The 23,403-nt window shown below is 54.9% G+C and overlaps 1 protein-coding gene across 1 annotated transcript in view; it reads left to right on the forward strand.

Moving 5' to 3' along the window:
* The window catches only part of PTPRN2 (protein tyrosine phosphatase receptor type N2), a gene marked incomplete at its 5' end in the record, with an annotated part of 1,004,492 nt that overhangs the window by 875,710 nt on the left and 105,379 nt on the right, over positions 1-23,403 (forward strand). The window contains 1 exon segment of the mRNA NM_001305920.1: positions 12,332-12,526. Within this exon segment, the coding sequence (NP_001292849.1) occupies positions 12,332-12,526 (195 nt within the window).

Raw genomic sequence — 23,403 nt, forward strand, 5'->3', positions numbered from 1 at the left:
GCGTGGTCCTGTCACTAGTGATTACACTCTCAAAATAACCCTAAAACCCGAGGCCGTCTGTGCACACCCGGGCAGCAGGGCTTCGTCCAGACGGCTCCCGGAAAGGTGCACAGGGGTTTTCCTGAAGCCTTTGTTGTCCTGTTCTTCTTTTGGCAGAATTCGAGAATGACAGGTCTCTTCTCTGAGTGATTTCCCCTCTGCAATTTTCCCCATCAGATGCTGAGTTAAGAGATGAGACATTTGCCTCGTGATGTGTATGGATGAATTTCTGCCCCCAGAATCCTCTTCAGCTTACTTCGCACATTGTGTTATAAAGAAGTGTAAGATACTTCGAGGACTCTGCGGACATGCCCAGGGCCCCGGCTCAGGCACAGCAGAGAAGCAGGCAGCTCTGCGGCGAGCGAGGACTGTGGTGTCCGAATGTGCTGCACTGACCCTGGCCGCCTCTGTTTGTGTGCTCACACCTGAGGAGCTACTCGGAGCACGGGAAGCGTTCGGGGTGGGGGCTCTGGGTGCAGCACTGTCCTGCGGGGATGGTCCCACGTGGCTCTGCCCAGGGCAGGGTGCTGGTGTGGGTGCTTGCGGTGCCACTGGGCTCACACTCACAGTTCCAGCTGGCTCTGGATGTGTTGGAGGCAGCACTGAGCTGCAAAAAGATCAATTTTTCACATTTTCCTGATGGAGACTTTTTGTGCCTGGGTGCGGACGTGCTAGGTTTACCGCTCCGGACAAACACTGGCCCACGGGGAGGGCGTTGGGTCGTGAGGCACAAGCATCACATTGAGTTTTGCAGTGGAGCGTTTCCATTTAGGGCAGCGGTGGAAGACGCCGCTCTCTTCTTTAAAGATGCCCAGTTACTGTAGTTTCACCTGAGAGGGAGGAGGGAGGGAGAGGGTCTCATCGGCCGGACAGAGTGGCAGGAGGCTCATCTGGTGGGGACGGCCCTGGGGGTCTGGCCTCCTTGGTATCGTGTCCTGGAAGGAGGCCCTGCCAGAGGCCCCCAGCTCCCTTGAGGCTGTGTGGCTTCTCTGTGCCAAATGTAGATGCGGACGCTGGCAGGGGGATGCCCACACCCACGTGGGATCAGTGCCGCATGGGCTGAGTGTGTAAACCGGGCTGTGTACTCATTGCACACACCAGAGATCAGTGTCACATGGGCCGAGTGTGCAAGCAGGGCTTGTACTCATCTCACACACCAGAGATCAGTGTCACACGGGCCCAGTGTGCAAGCAGGGCTTGTACTTATCTCACACACCTGAGATCAGTGCCGCACGGGCCGAGTGTGCAAGCCAGGCTCATACGCATCACACACACCTGAGATCAGTGCCACATGGGCCGAGTGTGCGAGCCGGGCTCATACGCATCACACACACCTGAGATCAGTGCCACATGGGCCGAGTGTGCGAGCCAGGCTCATATGCATCACACACACCTGAGATCAGTGCCACACGGGCCGAGTGTGCGAGCCGGGCTCATACGCATCACACACACCTGAGATCAGTGCCACATGGGCCGAGTGTGCGAGCCGGGCTCATACGCATCACACACACCTGAGATCAGTGCCACACGGGCCGAGTGTGCGAGCCAGGCTCATATGCATCACACACACCTGAGATCAGTGCCACACGGGCCGAGTGTGCGAGCCGGGCTCATATGCATCACACACACCTGAGATCAGTGCCGCATGGGCCGTGTGTGCCAGCCGGGCTCATACGCATCACACACACCTGAGATCAGTGCCACACGGGCCGAGCGTGCAAGCCGGGCTCAAACGCATCACACACACCTGAGATCAGTGCCACACGGGCCGAGTGTGCAAGCCGGGCTCATACGCATCACACATACCTGAGATCAGTGCCGCATGGGCCGAGTGTGCAAGCCGGGCTCAAACGCATCACACCTGAGATCAGTGCTGCACGGGCTGAGTGTGCAAGCCGGGCTCGTACTCATCACACACACCTGAGATCAGTGCCACACGGGCCGAGTGTGCAAGCCGGGCTCATACGCATCACACACACCTGAGATCAGTGCCACACGGGCCGAGTGTGCAAGCCGGGCTCATACGCATCACACATACCTGAGATCAGTGCCGCATGGGCCGAGTGTGCAAGCCGGGCTCATACGGATCACACACACCTGAGATCAGTGCCGCATGGGCCGAGTGTGCGAGCCGGGCTCGTACTCATCACACACACCTGAGATCAGTGCCGCACGGGCCGAGTGTGCGATCCGGGCTCGTACGCATCACACACACCTGAGATCAGTGCCACACGGGCCGAGTGTGCGAGCCGGGCTCGTACGCATCACACACACCTGAGATCAGTGCCACACGGGCCGAGTGTGCGAGCCGGGCTCGTACGCATCACACACCTGAGATCAGTGCCACACGGGCCGAGTGTGCGAGCCGGGCTCAAACGCATCACACACACCTGAGATCAGTGCCACACGGGCCGAGTGTGCGAGCCGGGCTCGTACGCATCACACACACCTGAGATCAGTGCCACACGGGCCGAGTGTGCAAGCCGGGCTCGTACGCATCACACACACCTGAGATCAGTGCCGCATGGGCCGAGTGTGGGAGCCGGGCTCGTACGCATCACACACACCTGAGATCAGTGCCGCATGGGCCGAGTGTGGGAGCCGGGCTCGTACTCATCACACACACCTGAGATCAGTGCCGCATGGGCCGAGTGTGCGAGCCGGGCTCGTACGCATCACACACACCTGAGATCAGTGCCGCATGGGCCGAGTGTGCGAGCCGGGCTCGTACTCATCACACACACCTGAGATCAGTGCCGCATGGGCCGAGTGTGCGAGCCGGGCTCGTACTCTGTGCTCCACACACATCCACCCTCAGAGTCCTCCCAACAACTGTGGAGCTGCTCTGCCTTCATCCTCATTTCACAGATTAAAAACACACATGCAGCTTTCAGTAACCTGTCCGGTGACACACAGCCACGAGTGATCTGGACCCAGAGTCCTGGTTCTCAGCTCTGTCTTGGCTTGCTTTCTTTACCAATGATGGATGTCATTTCTACTATGGGAGTTTTTTTTTTTCTAACACACTAATGGCTCTGGAATACTTTCTTCTCAAAAATAGAGGCACATTATAATCATTGATATTTTACTATGGAGATGACCTGCAAAAACCATTCCCTTTTTCCATTATTGCAAATGCATCCTTCTCACTGGAAACTTGACATGCTATCCTTAATAATTTTCTTAATAACTTTCTCAATACCTAAGAGGGGCCAGACAGCTAAAAAGCTACAGAGCAGCTATACTGAGACTACAGAGCTTTCCGGAAAGATGTGAGCTCTATCTCCAGGGACAGACATTCTAAAAATGCAAAACAGCATGCACAAAAATAAATGACTTCCCCTTTGCTCCCTAGAAATTTATTTTTTCCTTTTATTATACTTTAAGTTCTAGGGTACATTGCACAATGTGCAGGTTTGTTACACAGGTGTACATGTGCCATGTTGGTTTGCTGCACCCATTAACTCGTCATTTACATTAGGTATTTCTCCTAATGCTATCCTTCTCCCGGCCCCCCAGCGCCTGACAGGCCCTGGTGTGTGGTGGTCCCCGCCCTGTGTCCAAGTGTTCTCATTGTTCAATTCCCACCTATGAGTGAGAACATGCGGTGTTTGGTTTTCTGTCCTTGCGATAGTTTGCTGAGAATCATGGTTTCCAGCTTCATCCATGTCCCTACAAAGGACATGAACTCATCCTTTTTTATGGCTGCATAGTATTCCATGGTGTATATGTGCCACATTTTCTTAATCCAGTCTATCATTGATGGACATTTGGGTTCGTTCCAAGTCTTTACTATTGTGAATAGTGCTGCAATAAACATACATGTGCATGTGTCTTTATAGTAGCATGATTTATAATCCTTCTTTTTTTAGCTCACGTATACATTGTTGTTTCTTTGCTGCTAAAGAGTATCAATTGATAAAAGAAAACAGATTTCATCCACACCCCGGTGGGAGTGGCCCCATGGGTGCCTTCAGGGCCAGGTAGGCCCACGTCCAACCCTCAGTGGGATGGAGCCTCTGTCCAGCTCCTCACAGAGCAGGGAGGGAATTCACGGGTGCCGCCGACCTCAGGGCTAAATCTACAATCAAAAGAGTTATGTGGTTACATCAACCTTTCTTCTTTGTTCATAATTAATTACCTGTTGGTTATTGAGTCATGCGAATGCCACAAGGTCTTACTCGTCTTTACAAACTCAAGGTCGCCAAGCTGCACACACTGGGCCACTGTGGCTGAAGGCGCGTCGTCCCAGATCATAAACAGAGCCGTCTTCACGATTGTCAGGCTGAGTCTGGATCTTAAATAGAAGATTTTTCTTTGAGTGAAGTGGCTGGAAGGATTGGACCTTCTGTCCGGCCAAGATCTGTTTGCCAAAAATGTGTCGGTGCCCCCAGGCCGGGCTGTGCGGGGGAGGCCCTTGGACCCCTGCAAGTGGGCGCTGTGGAGGGGCAGGTCTCGGGCTTCCTGTGTGGGCACCACTGCTGGTTAACACCTTCAGCAGACACGTGTGGCCTGCAGGCCTCGCTCTGGGGTGTTCACTGTCTGACCAGGAGAGCTTTGTTCTGGGTGAGGATGCACCCTTCATGTTCACTGAGGATTATAAATCAGGGAAATTTCAAAACCTGATGGGGCTGGCCTCCAGCTTTCTCTCAGAGGAGGCTCATGTTGTTGGTTTGCTTTATAAATTACCTTTTGCTCAAATAAAATGCTCTTGAGATCATAGCTCTGTATTTTTGGGGGTGTCGGGGGACAGGGTCTTGCTCTGTCACCAGGGTTGGAGTGCGTTGGTGCAATCGTAGCTCACGGCAGCCTCACCCTCCTGGGCTCAAGTGATCCTCCCACCTCAGCCTCTTAAGTAGCTGGGAGTACAGGTGTGTGCCACCACACCTAGCTAACTTTTATTTTTAGAGATGGGGCCTCACTATGTTGCCCAGGCTGGTCTCAAACTCCTGGGCTCAAGGGATTCTCCCACCTCGGCTTCCCAAAGTGCTGGGATTACAGGTGTGAGCCACCACACCCGACTACAGCTTTGTTTTTTTTTTTTTTTTTTTTTTTGAGACGGAGTCTCGCTCTGTCGCCCAGCCCAGGCTGGAGTGCAGTGGTGCAATCTCCGCTCACTGCAAGCTCCGCCTCCCGGGTTCACGCCATTCTCCTGCCTCAGCCTCCCGAGTAGCTGGGACTACAGGCGCCCACAACCGCGCCCGGCTAATTTTTTGTATTTTTAGTAGAGACGGGGTTTCACCGTGGTCTCGATCTCCTGACCTTGTGATCCGCCCGCCTCGGCCTCCCAAAGTGCTGGGATTACAGGCGTGAGCCACCGCGCCCGGCCAGCTTTGTATTTTAAACTCACTGCACTTAGAGTGTTTGCAGTGGCGATGGCCATTTCTGTCACTGGCTGACAGGAGTCCCCGCTGTGTGCCTCGGTCCCCACAGAAGTCTGATAATGAACGCAGGCAACATAGGCAGTGGCTGCTCTTGTCTGATGGCAGCTCTGGTGTGATGGCAGCTGATGCTGTAAACTTCAACTGAGGTTTGAAAGAAGTGTGTGCCATGCCGCCCCGTCGGTCATCGCCTCAGCGGTCAGCAAGCTCACGCTTCCGTTGAGCACTGTGGACGTGGCCGCATTTTCAGGTGCTACTTTTCAGTGAAGAGTGAGGAGTGTGGTCCCCTCCACCGCTGTGGCCAGTCACTTTCTAGTCTTGGGAGGGGAAAAACAGCTCGCAGTGCTATCTTCAGTGAGCCCGCGCTGGCAGGCTTGCTCGGAGGGTTAGTCACCTCATGCAGGGTGGAAATGTCCCAAATTATTACCTAGAGTGATTTCAAATGCCGTGAGGTTTGTCTCATTGGCCCTGGCTGGACCATTACTAAGTCAAGTAGCATTCTGCATTTTTTATTCCATTCTAGTAAGAAGTGTGTTTTTCCTTACAAAATTTTTAAATTTTAAGGTAAAGGACCGAGAATGGACAGACTATAGAATTTCCATTATGAATTTGGAAACTATAATCAGCCTAAAGGACCAGTGAATGAGACCATATGAGATGCCCCTCAGAGCTTTCCCCAGCAAGCCACGAGGCAGAATCCAGGCTCCTTCCCGGCTTCCCCCACATCTGGAGATTCCCAAGAGTGTCCAGGAAAGGGTGGAAGGGAGGGGCCGGTCCCCGCTGTGAGGAGCTCTGGCAGGTAGCCCGGAAAGGGTCCACACAGCAAGGGGAAGGGACGCTGGCAGGGGCAGGCCACAGTGAGTGGGAGAGGCAGCGGCCAAACGCCCCAGCCCCCGTCCTTGGAGGGGGCTGGCCCGACCCCGTTTCCCGTGAGGGCAGCGGACTGGCGCATTTCCAGCTCCCTTGTGAGGAATTTCTGTTTCTGTCTCCAGTAGATAAATGTGGCTTTCTTGTGTTTATCGCCAAGGGAGACACCAGGAGTTGGACCTGCAGCCACGTCTTCTTGGGGGCACGTGCAGGACAACCGACAGCCAGTGCCGCTGGGACTCTGGGGTTTAACTTGTCAGCTTGATGTCATCATGGTTTCCACGTGTACAGCCCTTGTTCGGTGACCTCCTCGCGGGGCTGATGCGTTGCTCGCCCCCTACCACCCGTGCCATACCTGTAGGGAATCACCGATGCCCGGGTAACTTCTTCCCAGCCTGGGTTGTGATCGGTGGTGGAGCTCGGGCTCCAGAAAGTGGCCTTGCAGCCAAGCAGAATGTGGCAAAAGCAATGCTTTGTGGATGTCCTGAGATGTAGCGTGAGGCAGCACACCCTCCAGGTGGCCCCACGACAGCCACACTGACTTAGCAACAGCTGGGTTGAATGAGGTGTGAACTTCTGACTGAACCGTGCTGCTTGGATGTGGCTGAGCCGTAAGGTTAGGTAGGCGGTGGATGCAATGCCTTCCCTTCAGACCCTGCATGCACAAGAAGCACACGGTTGACAGTGTTACTTCCAGCTTGTAGACATCGGGTACATCCCATGTCCAAAAATGAGGCTCGCCGTGGAAAAGCACATTCTGAGAGCAGTCGTGGTGCAGATACAGAGCCCTCTGCCAGCAGCACTGCCCACCCAGGAGGCCGTAGGGAGTGGTGGCCCCTTCTCTCTCCTCCTCCTCCTTGCTCGCCCCGTGGAAGCTCTTCCGCACCTCCAGGCCCGGTGCCTGCTCTCCTCTCCCTGTCTCTGCAAGTGCCACTGCGGCCTAGACTTGGGGCCTGAGCCTCTCCTGCCTGAAGCTTTCTTTGACCTCAAGTTCAGGGAGAGTCCCCTCCTCCTTGCCCCACAGCACCCCTTCCCACGAACACCCAACACGTGCTGTCGCCGTCATTTCCGTCGCTTCTTGTGGTCACTCGTGCCCAGCTCCGGGTGGCCTGGGGGTGCTCAGGGGTCAGGGCCCGGCGAGTCTGACCCAACCTGGTTCAGCCTGGTATTTCTGGCACCTGTGCAGTGCTGACTCGGCAAGGGACCATAGCAAACCCGATTTTGAATAAACTAATAATCATCGTAGTCGGAACAGCAAATAATCACCTGGTGTGTGCCAGGCACAGGCCCAAAGCCTCCATCTAAGCGTGTTTTCTTATTTAATCCTCCCAACGGTGAAGTCGGTACCGTTGTCACCACTTCACAGATGGGGAAACTGAGGCACACAGAGATTAGGGTTTCCCCAAGGTCACACAGTCAGTAAGACCTGAAGCCCAGTTTCAAAATCAGGCCCTCTGACTGCAGGTGCTATGAATGGATGAATCAGTGATTGCCCTGGACGTCAAGGAAAGAACCAAAGTTAGGTCTGTTTTTGCAGTTCTCATCCTGTTCCTCTGAAGACGTACGTGTTTTCTGAGTCCTGGTTTCTAGGAGGCGTCCATCGTGACACCATGGTGGCCCACTTGCCTGTGTCTTGGAGGGGGACAGCTTTGTGGAGGTGCAGAGACTCCCCTAAGTGGCGGGTTCCCCCGGAGCCTTCAGAAAAACCTGCACTGGCGATTTGAGGGAAATGTGGCCGGTGCCTCCGGGGAGCCGCGTCCTGCCCACCGTAGTGTCCAGGGAAGTAGGACGTGTCTCTCACCTGCCCCCAGGCTCGGGGTCAGCATGAAGGGGCTTCAGCTCCAGCAACCTCCTCCACCCAGGACCCGGCTTCCCCACCACCCCATTCCTCCCTGCAGGCCATTCCCGGCCTTATCGCTGCTCAGATGTTTGCCCGAGCCACTTGCTGCGTAGAAACGTGGTAGCGGTCGGTTCAGAGCGGAGCAGCACCTGGCGAGAGCACCCGCTCCCATTCGTAGGCAGAAGCCCGCGGGGAGGGGGCCTCCGTCCAAGGGCAGCGTCCCCGGCCACGCGTCGCTTTGCTGTGGGGACGCCCTTCTCCCGCGGCAGCGCCGCCTCCTGCACAGGCGAAGAGCTGCTGCCTCGTGTCTCCCACCTTCTGGGCCAAGCTTTCAGGGGCTTCCTCTCTGCCAGGGACATTTTTCTTGGATCTTTATCGCAGTTTCCCTCCTTTGAAAAAGTCAAGACCTTCAAGAAGACCTTGCGCTGCGCAGTGACGTGAGACCGCTGAGGAGAGCCGCAGATCCCCACTGAGCGCACCGAGCCCCGGGTCTCCCTCACTGCGCACCGGCACCGGCACCGAGCCCCGGGTCTCCCTCACTGCGCACCGGCACCGAGCCCCGGGTCTCCCTCACTGCGCACCGGCACCGAGCCCCGGGTCTCCCTCACTGTGCACCGGCACCGAGCCCTGGGTCTCCCTCACTGTGCACCGGCACCGAGCCCTGGGTCTCCCTCACTGTGCACCGGCACCGAGCCCTGGGTCTCCCTCACTGCGCACCGGCACCGAGCCCTGGGTCTCCCTCACTGTGCACCGGCACTGAGCCCTGGGTCTCCCTCACTGTGCACCGGCACCGAGCCCTGGGTCTCCCTCACTGTGCACCAGCACTGAGCCACCCGGCACTGAACCACCCCCCGGAGGAGGCGATGTCGGCTTGTCCAGCTTTAAATTCTGCAACTTTGGCCTGGCTCGGTGGTTCACGCCTGTAATCCCAGCACTTTGCGAGGCCAAGGCGGGTGGATCACCTGAGGTCAGGAGTTCAAGACCAGCCTGGCCAATGTGGTGAAACCCCGTCTCTACTAAAAATACAAAAATTAGTCGGGCGTGGTGGTGCACGCCTGTAATTCCAGCTGCTCAGGAGGCTGAGGCAGCAGAATCGCTTGAACCCGGGAGGCGGAGGTTGCAGTGAGCTGAGATTACACCACTGCACTCCAGCCCGGGCGATAGAGCGAGACTGTCTGAAAAATAAATAAATAAATAAATTCTGTAACTTCTTAAGAAATATCTTTACACTTGCCAAGCCGTCGAGAGTTTGGCTCTGGCTGAGACAATGGCCTTAACTTTTATTCACTGATACTTCTCTCTTACTCACTATGCTTGAGGCTTTCTCTGTAGCCACCTCCATGCTAAGCACTGACTATACAGGAAACCATTTTAATCTTCACAGTAACTATAGGATTATCTCTATTTATAAAGTGAAAAAAATAGGCTTGGAGACCTTAAGAGGTTTTCCCAAGGACACGTGAAAAGTTTGTGGTTGTTTGCTATTGTTGACTTGGGGAGAAAAAGAAATAAAATTAAAATGGAAGTTTGTGGTGGAGCAGGGACCCCAGTCCTGGACTGTGGGGCCTCTTGGTGGCTTCACCCTCCGTGCACTCAGGAAAGAACAGAGCTCAGACCTCACTGTAGCTCTCCCATGGGTGGCAAGTCACAGGATGGGCATGGAACTAGCTTGATTTTTTATTTTTATGTGAGTAAGTCTCCAGCGTTTCAAATCCTCTTCCCCAGAGGGTCACATTCTCGGACCCTCTGGGTTTCCTGAGCCATAGCTGTTCTCATGCTTTGGTTGGATGTTATTTTTCTGGAGAAATTGTGTGAAGACATAGAAGTTACTTCAGAAACATTTTTCAGTGTGCTTTTCCCCCACGTCAAGCAAACTTCATGTGCACAATTGAGAAATAAATGAGATGTGTACTCGGGTTGGTTACTGGTATCATCTACCTTATTAAAATTATCCCTTGTCGGGCAGATCACCTCAGGTCAGGAGTTTGAGACCAGCCTGGCCAATATGGTGAAATCCTATCTCTACTAAAAATATAAAAATTAGCCGGGTGTGGTGACAGGCACCTGTAATCCCAGCTAATCAAGAGGGTAAGGCAGGAGAATCACTTGAACCCAGAAGGTGGAGGTTGCAGTGAGCTGAGATCGTGCCTCTCCACTCTAGCCTGGGAGACAGAGTGAGGCTCCGTATCAAAAATAATAAAAATAAATAAATATCCTTTGTGGTTTTTTTGTTTGTTTGTTTATTTTTGAGATTCTGAGAAAACTTGGGTGGATTTTTTTAAACACACTCACTATTTTAAAACAGTCTATATAAACTAACAAGTACTTGAAGATGTATGGAAAAGAAGGAACTGGAACTCTCCCTTTTGTTAGAGACCCCTGACCCTCACCAGAGGCCTTTGGTAAAGTCCACCTTCCCCTGTGCGTCTCTGCCCGGGTCCCCACGGTCATCCCCCCAATTCCTGCAGCCACCCTCCCCCCGTCCCCGCGGTCACCCCCCCCCCGCCGTCCCCGCGGTCATCCTCCCCATCCCCACAGTCATCCTTCCTGTCCCCATGGTCATTCTCCCTGTCCGCAGCTGCTCTTACAGGGGCTGCAGGTTCGTGGAGAGTGGGGGCCGCAGGGCCCCTTCCCACAGCACCTGTATCTCGCTACGAGCCCGAAGCAGAGAGCCCGGGAACATGAATTGCTCGTCCCAGAGAGCCAGGTGGAGGGGAATGTTTTCTAGATGGTGTGGTGTCGGCGGCTTGGCAGACATCTTTAAAGCCAGGAAGCCGGCAGCCCGGGTGAAAGGAGGATGGACATGTGGAGTGTTTCCTGAGCTTTGGCGGTTGCCTTGGGGAGTGCAAGGCCTTTGACGCACACCGCGGGGGGGAGCAAGTGGGTGGCTCGGCCTCCCCTGGACGCCACCAAAATGAAACCAAGGCAGCAGCAGCCCACAAGGCTCCCTGGAGCCTTTCTTTTTCCCATGAATGCATTTTCACCTCTTCTGTTGAGCTCCAGTTCTCTTACAAACTTTTTCTGGGTATCATTTCGTTTTGCAGACTCAGGGTACAGGTATATTTTCACCAGGCGAAAGAATGGGATATCCTAACACAGTGGTTAGAACAGTTTCAAAACGAGATTGTTGGTCAGACGTCGGGGGGCACCCAGGCTGCACCCCGAAGGTGAGCAGCAGCATCAGGGTCCTGGCGTGTCCTGAGCACCTGAGGCTGTGTGGCCGTGTCCTGGCTGCAGGCAGGTCCCGCACGGCCGGGCAGGTGCTCGGGGTGCCCAACGCGTGTGTGGCTGAGCATTGCCTGGGGAAGGAGGTCGAAGACTCTGCGGTGATCCCACGGAAGCTGTCTTGGGGTGTAATGTTGAGAGTTTCTTTGAATCCGGGCACTTCTGCTTTGGTGTCTACTCAGCAGCACGGGCCTCTCTCGCTCCCCCCTGCCTTCCATCTCCTGTGCGGCTCCGTTTGCCTTCTCTTGCCTGGGCTCTTGGACGTTGCTCTGGAGAGAGAAAGAAACGTCAGAATGAGGTTTTTTTTCCTGCAAACACTTCGATTGTGGTACCAGTTTCTGTATCTCAGTCCCAGTGCAAAACCCCCCTGGCCTCCCCTGTGGCTTATATTCTAATAGAATGAGAAGCCACCCAGCGAAGGCTACTGTGGCTTTATTCCAGAATATTCCATGTTGATGACAGAGGAGGATCCAGTGCATGCTTTCTTGAATCCATAGGAGTGTGTGTTTGTGGTGTGGTGCGTGCAGTGTGTGTGTGTGTGTCTGTGATGTGTGTGGTGTGCATGTGGTGTATGTGTGTGTATTGTGTGTCTGTGATGTGGGGGGTGTGTGTGGTGTATGTGTAGGTATGTGTGTGATATGTCTGATGTGTCTGGTGTGTGTGTCTGATGTGTGTGTGTGTGTATGTGTGTGTGTGTATGTGTGTTTGTGATATGTGTTTGTATTCTCAGATTTTGAGAGCAAGGCCTCTATCTCCTCTCCTGCACAAGCCTGAAGCCTTCTCGGGGCGCTGTGCTGGGAGCGTCCTTTGGAGTGCGTTGACCATCATGTTGCACTGGCCCGCCCAGGGGTAAACTCTTGCCTGCCTGAACATTGGATCTTAGCACGAGAAGGGGTTGGTGCCATGTGGGTGCCATGCCCTCATCCTGCTGGGTGTCCCCAGTGCCACTAACCCCCGCTCTGCCTCCCCCGTCCTCCAGGAGCTGTGCCGCCAGCGTATGGCCACGCGGCCACCAGACCGGCCTGAGGGCCCGCACACATCCCGCATCAGCAGCGTCTCGTCCCAGTTCAGCGACGGGCCGATGCCCAGCCCCTCCGCACGCAGCAGCGCCTCGTCCTGGTCCGAGGAGCCCGTGCAGTCCAACATGGACATCTCCACCGGCCACATGATCCTGGTAAGCCCCGCCTTTGCGCTCCCTGCTGCACGAGCACCAGGGCCCTCCTTCCTCGGCCCCTGCAACACCCAGCGTCTGTGCCCGCTGACCCGCGGGGACGAGGCCATGATGGCTGCACCCTGCCCGCTGCAGAGGCTGACAGGCAGGGCCCTGTCTGCAGGGAGTCCTCTTAATTTAGATAAACAAGAGTATTTACTTCCTGAGATCTTTGCTATGCTTCTGCCTGGAACGTGCAGCCCCCACGCACTCTCCCTGGTGTGTAAGAGTGAGCACCCACTATTTAGTTTTCAGTGGAATACACGTCTGTTAGCGCCTGCCATGTGCGCTGCCGTTTTGGGTCTCTGACTCGGAAGCAGTGGCTGTCTCCTTGGCACTCAAGGCCAGCAAGCATCGTTTGGGTAAATAAATGTCACCGCTCTGACAGCGAGGCGGGAGGAGGTGCGGGCTGGGTGCTCAGCTCTTCACAGGAGCCTTCCTGGTGGCGCCAGCACAGAAGGTCACGGTGATGCGACTTCAGCGGCCTTTTCCAGGGTCCTCGCTGGAGTGATCACGTGTGGAGTGGCCGTGCATTGCCACTCCATACATAACAAATGTCCAGTGTTAGTAGGAGAGCTGTCGATAGCTTAGCACATCCTGCTGGCTGCCTCCTGGGTCTCCGGGCTGCAGGCGTCATCCCGGTGGGTGACCGTGCCTGGCTGTGCTGTTTCCCACACTGGAGACAGAGTCTCTGGGGTAAAAGGGCAGAGCCTGTTTCGCTGCTTGACCGAAGCAGCAGCTGCACTTACTGGTCAGGGAAACATTCTTCACCATACCGTTAAGTTCCCAGGTCTCAGGATGGACCCTGTAAGTTGATGTTAAAAGCTTACTTTTTTAAAAACTATTTTTGCCTAATGAGTTAATAATAGTATAGACTGGTGGATCTGGACCACAAAAAGTCAGAAAACCATGTTTTCACTAAAAAGCCTCATTGCAGAGCTTGGAGATCAAGGCTGAAGGCCTCCCGGCCCAGCTGACACTGCAGGGACAGGCAGCTCTGACAGCGGGTGGGAAACACTCAATTCTAGACCCACTTGGACCAGACGTTTGGGGAAACTGAGGAACGCAGCAGACTTCTCCCTGGATAACTTAAAATGAGGCGAAGCAACAGTCAGGAAGCCTGGCTTTCCCGGTCAGTGAGCTGAGCAGGGCACATCCTTTCCCATCACTCCCTGGGGTGAGCCCACGAAGCCAGACCGCCCGCCGGAAATGCTCTCCCTGCAGGCTTGGTGGGGACGGAGAGCAAACCCGATGCGTTCACACCCTGAGCAGACAGCTCGTGGCTCGTGGAGTTCTCTCGGCGACCCTGTCATCGACTTTGGTGGAGCTTCCTCCCTTGGTGGATTGTGGTTTTGTTACTTTAGATCTGACTTTTCTGAGGCTGTTTTGACGTTTGTCCCTTTTAGAAAAGGAGCAGAGACCAGGAGTTCCTATTTGTGATAAGGTTTGGTATTGGGGTCAAACACATCAGCCAAAGACATTCATCTGACAGGTTAGCCAAGAGGAGAGCCGCTTAGCGAGCTCCCATTGTGTTCTGATATTTCCACATTTCAAGGTGCTTGAGTAACAATTTGATGATATCTCAAGCCCTATTGGTACCTGAAAATACTGTATTTCCCGGAGAATTGTGTTTGGCTTTCACATATGTCACGGCAGATCTGAAAGCAAACATGAGGGTTCATTTCCGCTGGAATGCCTAAACCGCAAGGACACTCGGCCTCCACCTGGCGGGAACCCTGCAAAGCCTGACTCCAGGCACCCTGTTGGGGGGTCATCGAGGGCCACAGACCGTGACATGGGCCTGTTTGTCAGCACGCCTCACCACGGCCCACAGCTGCAGGGCCGAAACGAGAAACACACTCAGGCCAAGCATGACTCCGGCTGACTTAGACTCTGTGCGTACAGACAGTAAACTCAGGGAAACTGGATCTTCCTCATCAACCAATGAGGAAGATGTTTTGAAAGTGAATGTTACTGAGATATTTCCCTGACTCCACAATGCCAGCAGGCGCTGGTGGGAGTCGGGGTGGGTGTGGGGAGCGGCGGGCATCGTGCGGAGTCGGGGTGGGTGTGGGGAGCGGCGGGCATCGTGCGGAGTCGGGGTGGGTGTGGGGAGCGGCGGGCATCGTGCGGAGTCGGGGTGGGTGTGGGGAGCGGCGGGCATCGTGCGGAGTCGGGGTGGGTGTGGGGAGCGGCGGGCATCGTGCGGAGTCGGGGTGGGTGTGGGGAGCGGCGGGCATCGTGCGGAGTCGGGGTGGGTGTGGGGAGCGGCGGGCATCGTGCGGAGTCGGGGTGGGTGTGGGGAGCGGCGGGCATCGTGCGGAGTCGGGGTGGGTGTGGGGAGCGGCGGGCATCGTGCGGAGTCGGGGTGGGTGTGGGGAGCGGCGGGCATGGTGTGGAGTCGGGGTGGGTGTGGGGAGCGGCGGGCATGGTGTGGAGTCGGGGTGGGTGTGGGGAGCGGTGGGCGTCATGAGGAATTGGGGTGGGTGTGGGGAGCGAGCGGCGGGCATCATGCAGAGTCGAGGTGGGTGTGGGGAGCGGCGGGCATCGTGTAGAGTCGGGGTGGGTGTGGGGAGTGGCGGGCATCGTGTGGAGTCCAGCAACCAAGTGAGCCAGGCATGGGCCTCGGACTCTGGCGTCTCCTCTCACGCAGCAGTTCTGGTTTTCCTTCCTCGGAGCTAACTTTACAAGTGCATCCCTCGCCCTTAGCCACATGGGGTCTCCTGGCGGGCATGTCCCTGGTACAACAGCAGAGAGGCACAGACTTGACTTGCGCCACAGGTGGCCCCAGGTAGACCTCTTCCCGGGACTCACATGGGTGGCTCGGAAACTACAGCCAATCTCAGGGGCACTGGCCACCACCCTCCCTGGCACACGCAAGCTGCAGAAAGCACACGCAGGCTGGTGCCACAGGAACGCACCAGAGTCGCCGACATTCCGACTCATCACAGCTACAAGGCAGCCAATCCTGTGGTGATCCAGCAGCCCAGCCCTCTGTATGCAAAGGCTTGTTTCCGTCAGACGCCAACACAGTGACCCCACTGCCCCTCACCTGAGGATGGCAGGACAGTGAGATAAGCCACACAGAGTCCCAGCGAATCCGAGGACCGGCTGTTCCTGACATGCAGCCGCTCCCAGGGCACGTTGGACAAAACGTGGCATCTGAACCCACGACCCGATGAAATAAACAGCAGCGGTTGATGATGTCCGGAGGCCACGCTGGGCCTGAGGTGCCCCAGCAGATGGGAGGGACTGGCCGCACCGTCTGCGGGGCAGGTTCAGCACCAAGAGTGGAGCCTTTGTATGACAAAGGACACATGTGGGAGAGTGGAGGCTGCACACTGCCCTGGAGCCCAGACCCTCAGGCGGGGCTGGCCTGGCTGTGGCCCCACAGGAAGGGCCCCTGGGCTCCGAGAGCCCCCTCCTGCCCTGGGACACTCCACCCACTGGCGCTCCTGCTGCTGCTTTCTGCACAGAGGCTGGGATTCCATGCTGGAGACCTGGAGGAACAGAACTCTAGAAATGAGCACTCCCTCCAGAGAGGTGAGCACACAAAGCTCTTATAAAGGAGACGGGCCAGGGTGCGTCCCTCACACGAGAGAATAAGGCCTCCCTGGGAGACAGGAGGCCGCAGGTGCCTGCCCCGATGGTGGGACCCATGGGGCTGTGGAGCCACTGGGTGTCACCAGGAAGAGGCTGGTGTCTCAGGACTGCAGGGAGGGCCTTACTTACCTGGTCAAGGTGTCCCAGCAGGTGGAGCAAGAGGGAGAGCACACGTCTCAGGGACCTCCGGGGAAGGGGCCGCATGAGAGCCTGATGGGAAGGGTCAGGGGCGGGCAGGTCCTCGGGGCAGCCGCTGGGTCCCCCGCTCTGCCGTGACACCAAGTGGTCGGGTCTAGACATGGAGCACGGATTCTGGGCTCCGTCAACCAGGTGTCAGAGCTGAGACGCTTTGCTGTGGCAGGTGCCATGTCCCAGGTGAGACCTCCAACCTCTGTCTTTTCCCCTGTGAGACAGGCTTGATGGCGGTGCCTTTCCCCTGGGGTTCCCGTGAGGATAACCGGGTAAGCATCTGAGATGCCGCCCATCCTGAGACCTTGCACGGCCTGTGCTGCAGGTGCATCGGGCTGCAGAGGAAGGGGTTGTGCTGAAGGAACAGAGCCTGGCAGGGCCTTTGCTTGCTGGGGTTTGGGTCTCTGGGCGTGCGTTCTCTATGCCCTGCCCAATCCCTGTCTCTGGGCTTTGATGCTGGTTTTTGTGTTGCTTTGCCTTCATTTTCTTAGAAAGGTCCTTTAAAAAATTCCAGTTTTCTTCTGATAACTAAGGAGAAAGGGCCTTATCTGCAGGGAAAACCCAGCCCAGAACGTCACCTGTTCCTGGAAAATGGGCCTCCCAGGCACGGGGAAGGTGCAGGCCGAAGGAGGGGGCCGTGCCCCTGCCTTGGACTGTCTGGAAGAAGCTGAGTCGAGGCTCACCTGCAGGTGAATGGAGCGCTCGGAGGAGGGAGAGGCAGGAGGGAAACACTTCCATGAAGAAACCAGTACATTTCTCTGGACACAGCCGAAAGGCGACACGGAGATGCTCACTCAGAGCAAGGCTTGGGACTCTGAAAAGCAAGGATGTGATGAAGACGACTTCACAGGACGGTTGTCAAGGCGGCTTCATGTTAATCATCTTCAGGGACGTGGCTTCTCAAGAAATCCTGTTGTATCCTTTATAAGGTAAAGAATCATCGAGTGTTTTCAAGATCTGTTTCCCTATCCCTTTGCTTTCAGAAGGGCGACATTTCTGCCTGGCTGGCTCTGAGTGAGGAGGTGGAGAAGAGTGTCACCGTCCCGATGTGACTAATTACGCCTGAGTCCGCTGGGAGCCACCGTGTCCGCCTTTAAAGGCTAGAGAACATTCTTTGGAGAGTGGGAATGTTAAGAAAAAAGATGGCTTCACACTTCTCCATTCGACTTACAGAATATAGAACTTAAATTTGGGAAAGCCGTGCTGAGTCAGTGCTTTTAAAAATCCATCCTCATGAGTGTTGAAGATGAGCGTATGGACCGTGAGTTCGCTCATCCCTGGAAAGTGTGCTGGTAACAGGAACACCACTGTCCTAAGGCACTGAGGGCACAGGAGCTGTGAATAGACCCATTTCACAGATGACGACGTTAAAACCGAGCACAGTGATGGAGACGTGAAAAACGAAAAGTTACAGCCTTGCAGGAAGTGACCAAAGATTTCCCGTGATCACAGAAGACAGGGAAGTTCATGGATTTCGCCGAGGAGGAAGGGAGTGTTGCCAGCCTGCGGGGCCGCGCTGCACCTTCTGCAGACTTGCCAGTGGGGTTTCTGAACTCCCAGCACGGGAAGCGTGATGCGTGTCTGTGCCGGTGACGGACAGATGCCGGCACAAGCTGTGACCTCCTCAGACGCGCACGGCTCACGGCCTCTGACCCTCGGCCCTAGTGCCTCCCTGGAGTCTTCCCTGCGCCCGTCGTGTCTCTGCCTTTGCTCCTTGAGAGATCTCTGTCTCTCATTGTTTGATCCTGTCAGGCTCCAGGCTTCTTTGTTCTTAGCAATAGGTCACTGAACCAGGAGGGCCTCGTGAAGCCATGCCGGGTGTCCCTGCCCAAGGCTGCAAGTCGCCAGCTGCAGCAGAAGGGGGCCAGGGTCCCCTGCGCCCCACGCCACCAGTGCAGGGGCCTTGGCAGGCACTCCCCTAGCCCCAGTGCCTCCACCTTCAGACCCAGTGCTCCATATTTCTGGAAGGTTCTGTTCCATCGTTCCCACGTGGTTGACAGGTGCAGATGGCCACTCTCCTAGGATGAAGGGCACTGGGCCACCGAGAATTTCACTCTGGGGCCATGCAGCTGGGCTGGCCATTCTCACTCTGGCTTGAGTGCTGGTGAGGCCTGATGAGTAAACCAGACCACAGGGCAAACTCGCCAGTTTTGTGGGACCTGCGTTCACAGGCAGAGCAGGCTGTTGCTGCTGTCTGGACGATGCCGGCTTCATGGCTCACATTTGGAGGAGCCTATTTTTGCAGGGAAGCTCTTTCTCACCGTTGAGGACTGCCTGGCATAGGCAGGGCCTGCACATGGAGGGGCACATAGTCCCCCCTTCTAGCACGGCGGGCGGGGGTGTGCCCTGCCATGATGGAGAGCCCCTGATGGGGCATCTCTCTCCCGTGGGCAGGTTTGGGAAGCCTTCACACCACACAGGACCAGGCACGGAGCCCTGTGACCAGAGACTGCATTAAACCAGCAGGGGATGGATGAGGGAGCTGGGGCGAGAGGCAGAGCCAGGAGAGGAGGAGTGTCTAGGTGAGCTTTGCCACTGGTCCTTTGAGCTTTGCCACTGGTAACTGGGAAAGGCCTCATCGAAGTGGTTTTCACTTCTGTTTCTCTGGCTTGCATGAGGTTGAGCTTTACTTTCTGATGTTTGGGAGCCGTTTATTGTTCCTTCCAAAAATGGTTTTGGACACAGTCCTCATGGCTACGAGGCCAGCAGCCTCCAAAGCCTGCCGAGTGCAAGTGTGGCACGTCCATGCAGCACCAGTCACAGGTGCCTTTACTGAAATGGACGTGGCGGCGAAACTGTTCTGCTCCTGTTCATCTCCTCCATGTCCATCATCACAACCACGGTCGCCTCTGAGAGAAGCAGTGATATCAATTAATTAGGGCACAGTCTAGGAAGACCAGGAAGAAAGATGAAGCCCTCTGAGAGGTCCTGTCCCGTCCAGATGTGCGTGACCAGGTGGGAAAGGAGCCGACTGGGTGGCTCGGGCCCGTGTGGTTCCCGCAGGTAGAAATTGTGCATCAGGATTGTGGCTCAGGGCAGACAGTGCTGCTTTTTTTTTTTTTTTTTTTTTTGAGACAGAGTTTCACTCTTATTGACCAGGCTGGAGTGCAATGGTGCGATCTCAGCTCATTGCAACCTCTGCCTGGTACGATCTCAGCTCACTGCAACCTCTGCCTCCCAGGTTCAAGTGATTCTCCTGCCTCAGCCTTCCAAGTAGCTGGGATTACAGGCGTGCACCACCACGCCTGGCTAATTTTGTATTTTTAGTAGAGATGGGGTTTCTCTCTGTTGGTCAGGCTGGTCTCAAACTCCTGACCTCAGGTGATCCGGCTGCCTCGGCCTCCCAAAGTGCTGGGATTACAGGTGTGAGCCACTGCACCCGGCCAGAGTGCTGCTTTAATTGATGAAGCAAGAACAGGGGCTCCTGGGAGGGACGTATGCTGGCTGCATGGAGTCTGTGGACCCCCAGAGACCTGCCCTGGCCTGCTGGGGCTGCTGTGACAGTGTCCCTCAGGCCGGGCAGCTGAAACCACAGCAATGCCTTCCTCACAGCTTCGGAGGCCAGAAATCTACAATGCAGGCGTGGGCAGGGCTGGTTCCTCCTGAGGCCTCTCTCCGTGGCTAGGGCAGGTGATGTCTTTTTCCTATGTCCTCCCAGAACCTTTCCCCTCTGGGAGCACATCCTTCTCTCTCTTCTCAGGACCTCACTCAGATTGTCCTGGGGCCCACCCCAGTGGCCTCATTTTAACTCTATTATGCTGTAAAGGCCCCACCTGCAAATGAGGTTACTTTGCGGGATAGCCTGGAGGGGGTCGGGGACGCAGCACACGGATTCTAGGGGACGGTTCAGCCCGTAACAGGGACCAACACCTGATCCACACCAGTGTTTTCTGGTAGCTTGGAGCACATGAGAGGCCCCTGGTCTTCCATCCACAGCCCCACGGGGGTAGCTCCAGTCTCCCCGCACTGGTGAGCTGAGGATGCGGCGAGCACAATGAGGCTGGCCGGTGTCTGGGCCCTGGGCCCTCGCCCCCCACAGCCCGCACTGCCATCCACCTGCTGCACAAGTCGGTGACGGACCTTCGAGGCCTGACGGAGAGGCTGGCGAGCCACTTTAGATGCCACCACTTTCTAGAGCTCAACCCACACTTCCTGGCTGGAGCCTGGCCTTCTGCTCCCACCTCCTTTACTGTGGGTGCGGGTGTGTCTGCAGGGGGTCCTTAGAAGGGTGCAGAGAGAGGCTGGAGGCAGCAGCAGCTGTGCAAGGAACAGGAACTCTGTCGGGGAAGCAGTCACAGCCACTGGTTTCTGGATTTCCCTGGGATGCCCGGGCCATGGGTGTGCCCCATCCAGCAGCAGCTGTGCCTTGGTCAGCAGCCGTCACGGCCATCCCCTGCAGCCACCACACCTCCGCCATGGTGCCCTTTGTGATGCTCTGTGGATAGTTGGGTTGTGACATAGGCAGAGAGTGTCCTTTATTGAGGGTGTGGAACTCTGTTTTTTTTGTGGGAGGGGGAGTGATTTGACTTTTTAGTTTTTAAAAATCTGATTTGCTACTTAAAATGCTAGAGCCATGCTAGTGCTTTATTTTTCCGTCTTTCCAAGTTATCAGTATGTTGTCTTTTCTGCCTTGAGCGCTTAATGTTTAAAGGAAAAGTTCTGTTTCTGCCTTGGGCATTTGATGTTTAAAGGAAAAATTCTCTGACCCAAATCTGACCAGTCCCTGCTGCCATACTGGCCCCAGTGAGACGAGTGGCTGGGTCTGTAGGAGGAGTTTACCGTCTTTAGTAGGACAGATGGTGTGTTGTGTCCCAACAAACCCACCGTAAGTTGAAAATAGCATTCGGCAGTGCATTTTTGACTTAATGATATTTTCATTTCAAAGGTTTATCCCCCCATGGCCCCATCATAATCGGGGACTACCTGTATATTTATGACCTGGTTTGATTGGATGCTTGGGCTCCCGAGAAGGTGGTGATGGTCCAGAGAGTCTGCGGAGAAAGGGGTAACCCACTGTGATGCAGGTTGGCCTTTGGCTGCCAGGGCGATTGACTTAGCTAAGCGGTACCCACTGTCCTGGAGCCCGGCTTTTTAGCAGCTTTTTTGCTGTTTCTTGGCTTGGTAGACCTTCTTACAGTGTGTAAATAGGGCACGATAGAAGAAGTGGAATCAAGCATCCAACTCATACTTGTTGAATTAAATTGGGTAACCAAACACTAAATTTGGGAAAAGTTAACAGGTCCACAAATTAACAGTTGTGAGAGGAAGCGCTTGAAGCTGGTGCATAAAGTCAGGTTTGGAAAGTGCTCATTTGTGCGGCGTTTTCTGAGCGCCCAGTGATGGACAGAGACGTCCACAGGCTGCTCGTGAACTCATGGAAACTTCCTGGAGAAACCTGAGGCGAGGAGGTGAGACCAGAGGCCACCTCCGTCTGGCCCGTCCAGTGACTCCTGCATCTGCAGGTTTATAGACCGCATCGGAGGAACTGAATCACAGCAGTTCAGGGCCTGGGTGGAGTTATCTGATTGTGTAAATGTGTAAACCTAACATGAGTTTAATAAAATGCAGCTTTTGAAATTCCATTAAGCTGTAGTTCCACAAGCAGTTCAGAAACGAGCTGGTGACAGGTGGGCTCTGCTTACCTCGTGTCCTCAGCACGGCTCCTGGGCAGAGGACCGTGGGGATGCTGGGTGTGAAGGAGGCCATCAGTCTGGCTCCTAAGAGGCTTATAGCCAATTTGGGGCAAAAAGGGGTGAAGGGCTGGAGAAACACTAGACATTACCACACGCCAAGCTGCGTTCTTTTACTAGAAGTCGTCTCTGTCCTTCACTGGGGGGTTGGGGGTGGTAGGGGGCTGCAGGGGGGACTTGAGGTGGCTGGAGGTCTTGGTCGGTGAGGACAGCCATATCGGGCAGAGGAGGGAACAGCACAGCTCCATCAGGAAGCAGGGGGTAGTTCACAGGATTGGAGTTCACGGTGGAAGGAGCAGAAGGTTAGCTCAGCCTGGACTTGGATGAGCTCCTTGAGCCAGACGTTGGGCAGCCTTGTGCGTCCACATGTGGAGTGGTGCTTGACTCTACATGTGATTGTTGTGGCTTCTTGAACCCGAAAAGTCGACATTATTCACTTATTTGTGTACTTTGGTGGGAGCACTTACGATGCACGAGCCAGGGACTGAGCAGGTCCTGACTTGTCACTAGTGTTTTCTCTTCTGGAACAAGAGGGCGGTGATCTTGGAAAACCAGGAAGATTTGGTGCTGCAGTGAAAAGATGGTGCCATGTCCAGAGTCTGGCTTCCCAGTGTGACATCTGGGCCAGCATTACACCCCGTGAACTCTGGCTTCCCCTTCCATAAAATATGGTTGGTTGCACAACTCATGCAACAGTAGTGCCATAAAGAAAAATAATGACACCGCTGTGGGAAAATCTCCTATCATACTGCAGGGTATTGCAGTGATGTTTCTAAAATTATAGATGCTAGAAGTTAAATGTTATGGAAAATAAAATGGTTTTAACCATGTTGCCAAAGTAAGTTTTTCTTTACAAAAGCTAATCTCTCAATCACTCACCATTTGGCCTGGGTACATCTAGTTCTTTCCCTTCCAATATACCCTGCATTTTCTGAGTTGTATTGTATTTTGTTGCAGCATCCTCTCCTGCCTTCTATGGGAATGAATAGGTTTCCTTTATTCCCTCTCTCCCCCTTGGCTAGTTCAGCAGTTATACTTTAGTAACTACCCTGATGCTTTTAATAACCATGCTTGACTTGACAAGATCTGGAGTTCACATTTCTGCCCTCCTCGCAAATAAACCCAGGACCTGAGACAGATCTCGGCTACCTCCCTCTCTAACACATACAGCATTGCTCAGTATTTCAGTTGTACCTTGTCTTCATATCCTGAAATCAACCGTTTGTTTTACTAGCTTTCATAGTCAGCATTTGTTCAGACTGACTCTCATTTTATGAGGTTCCCCCCTCCCCCATCACCATTCCTTTTACTCGTCAATTCTTCATTTTGGGTAAAATTACCTTTTTTTCTGAGAGATGT

The sequence above is a fragment of the Macaca nemestrina genome, chromosome 4, assembly GCF_043159975.1.
Source record: "Macaca nemestrina isolate mMacNem1 chromosome 4, mMacNem.hap1, whole genome shotgun sequence".
Taxonomy (NCBI): Eukaryota; Metazoa; Chordata; class Mammalia; order Primates; family Cercopithecidae; genus Macaca; species Macaca nemestrina.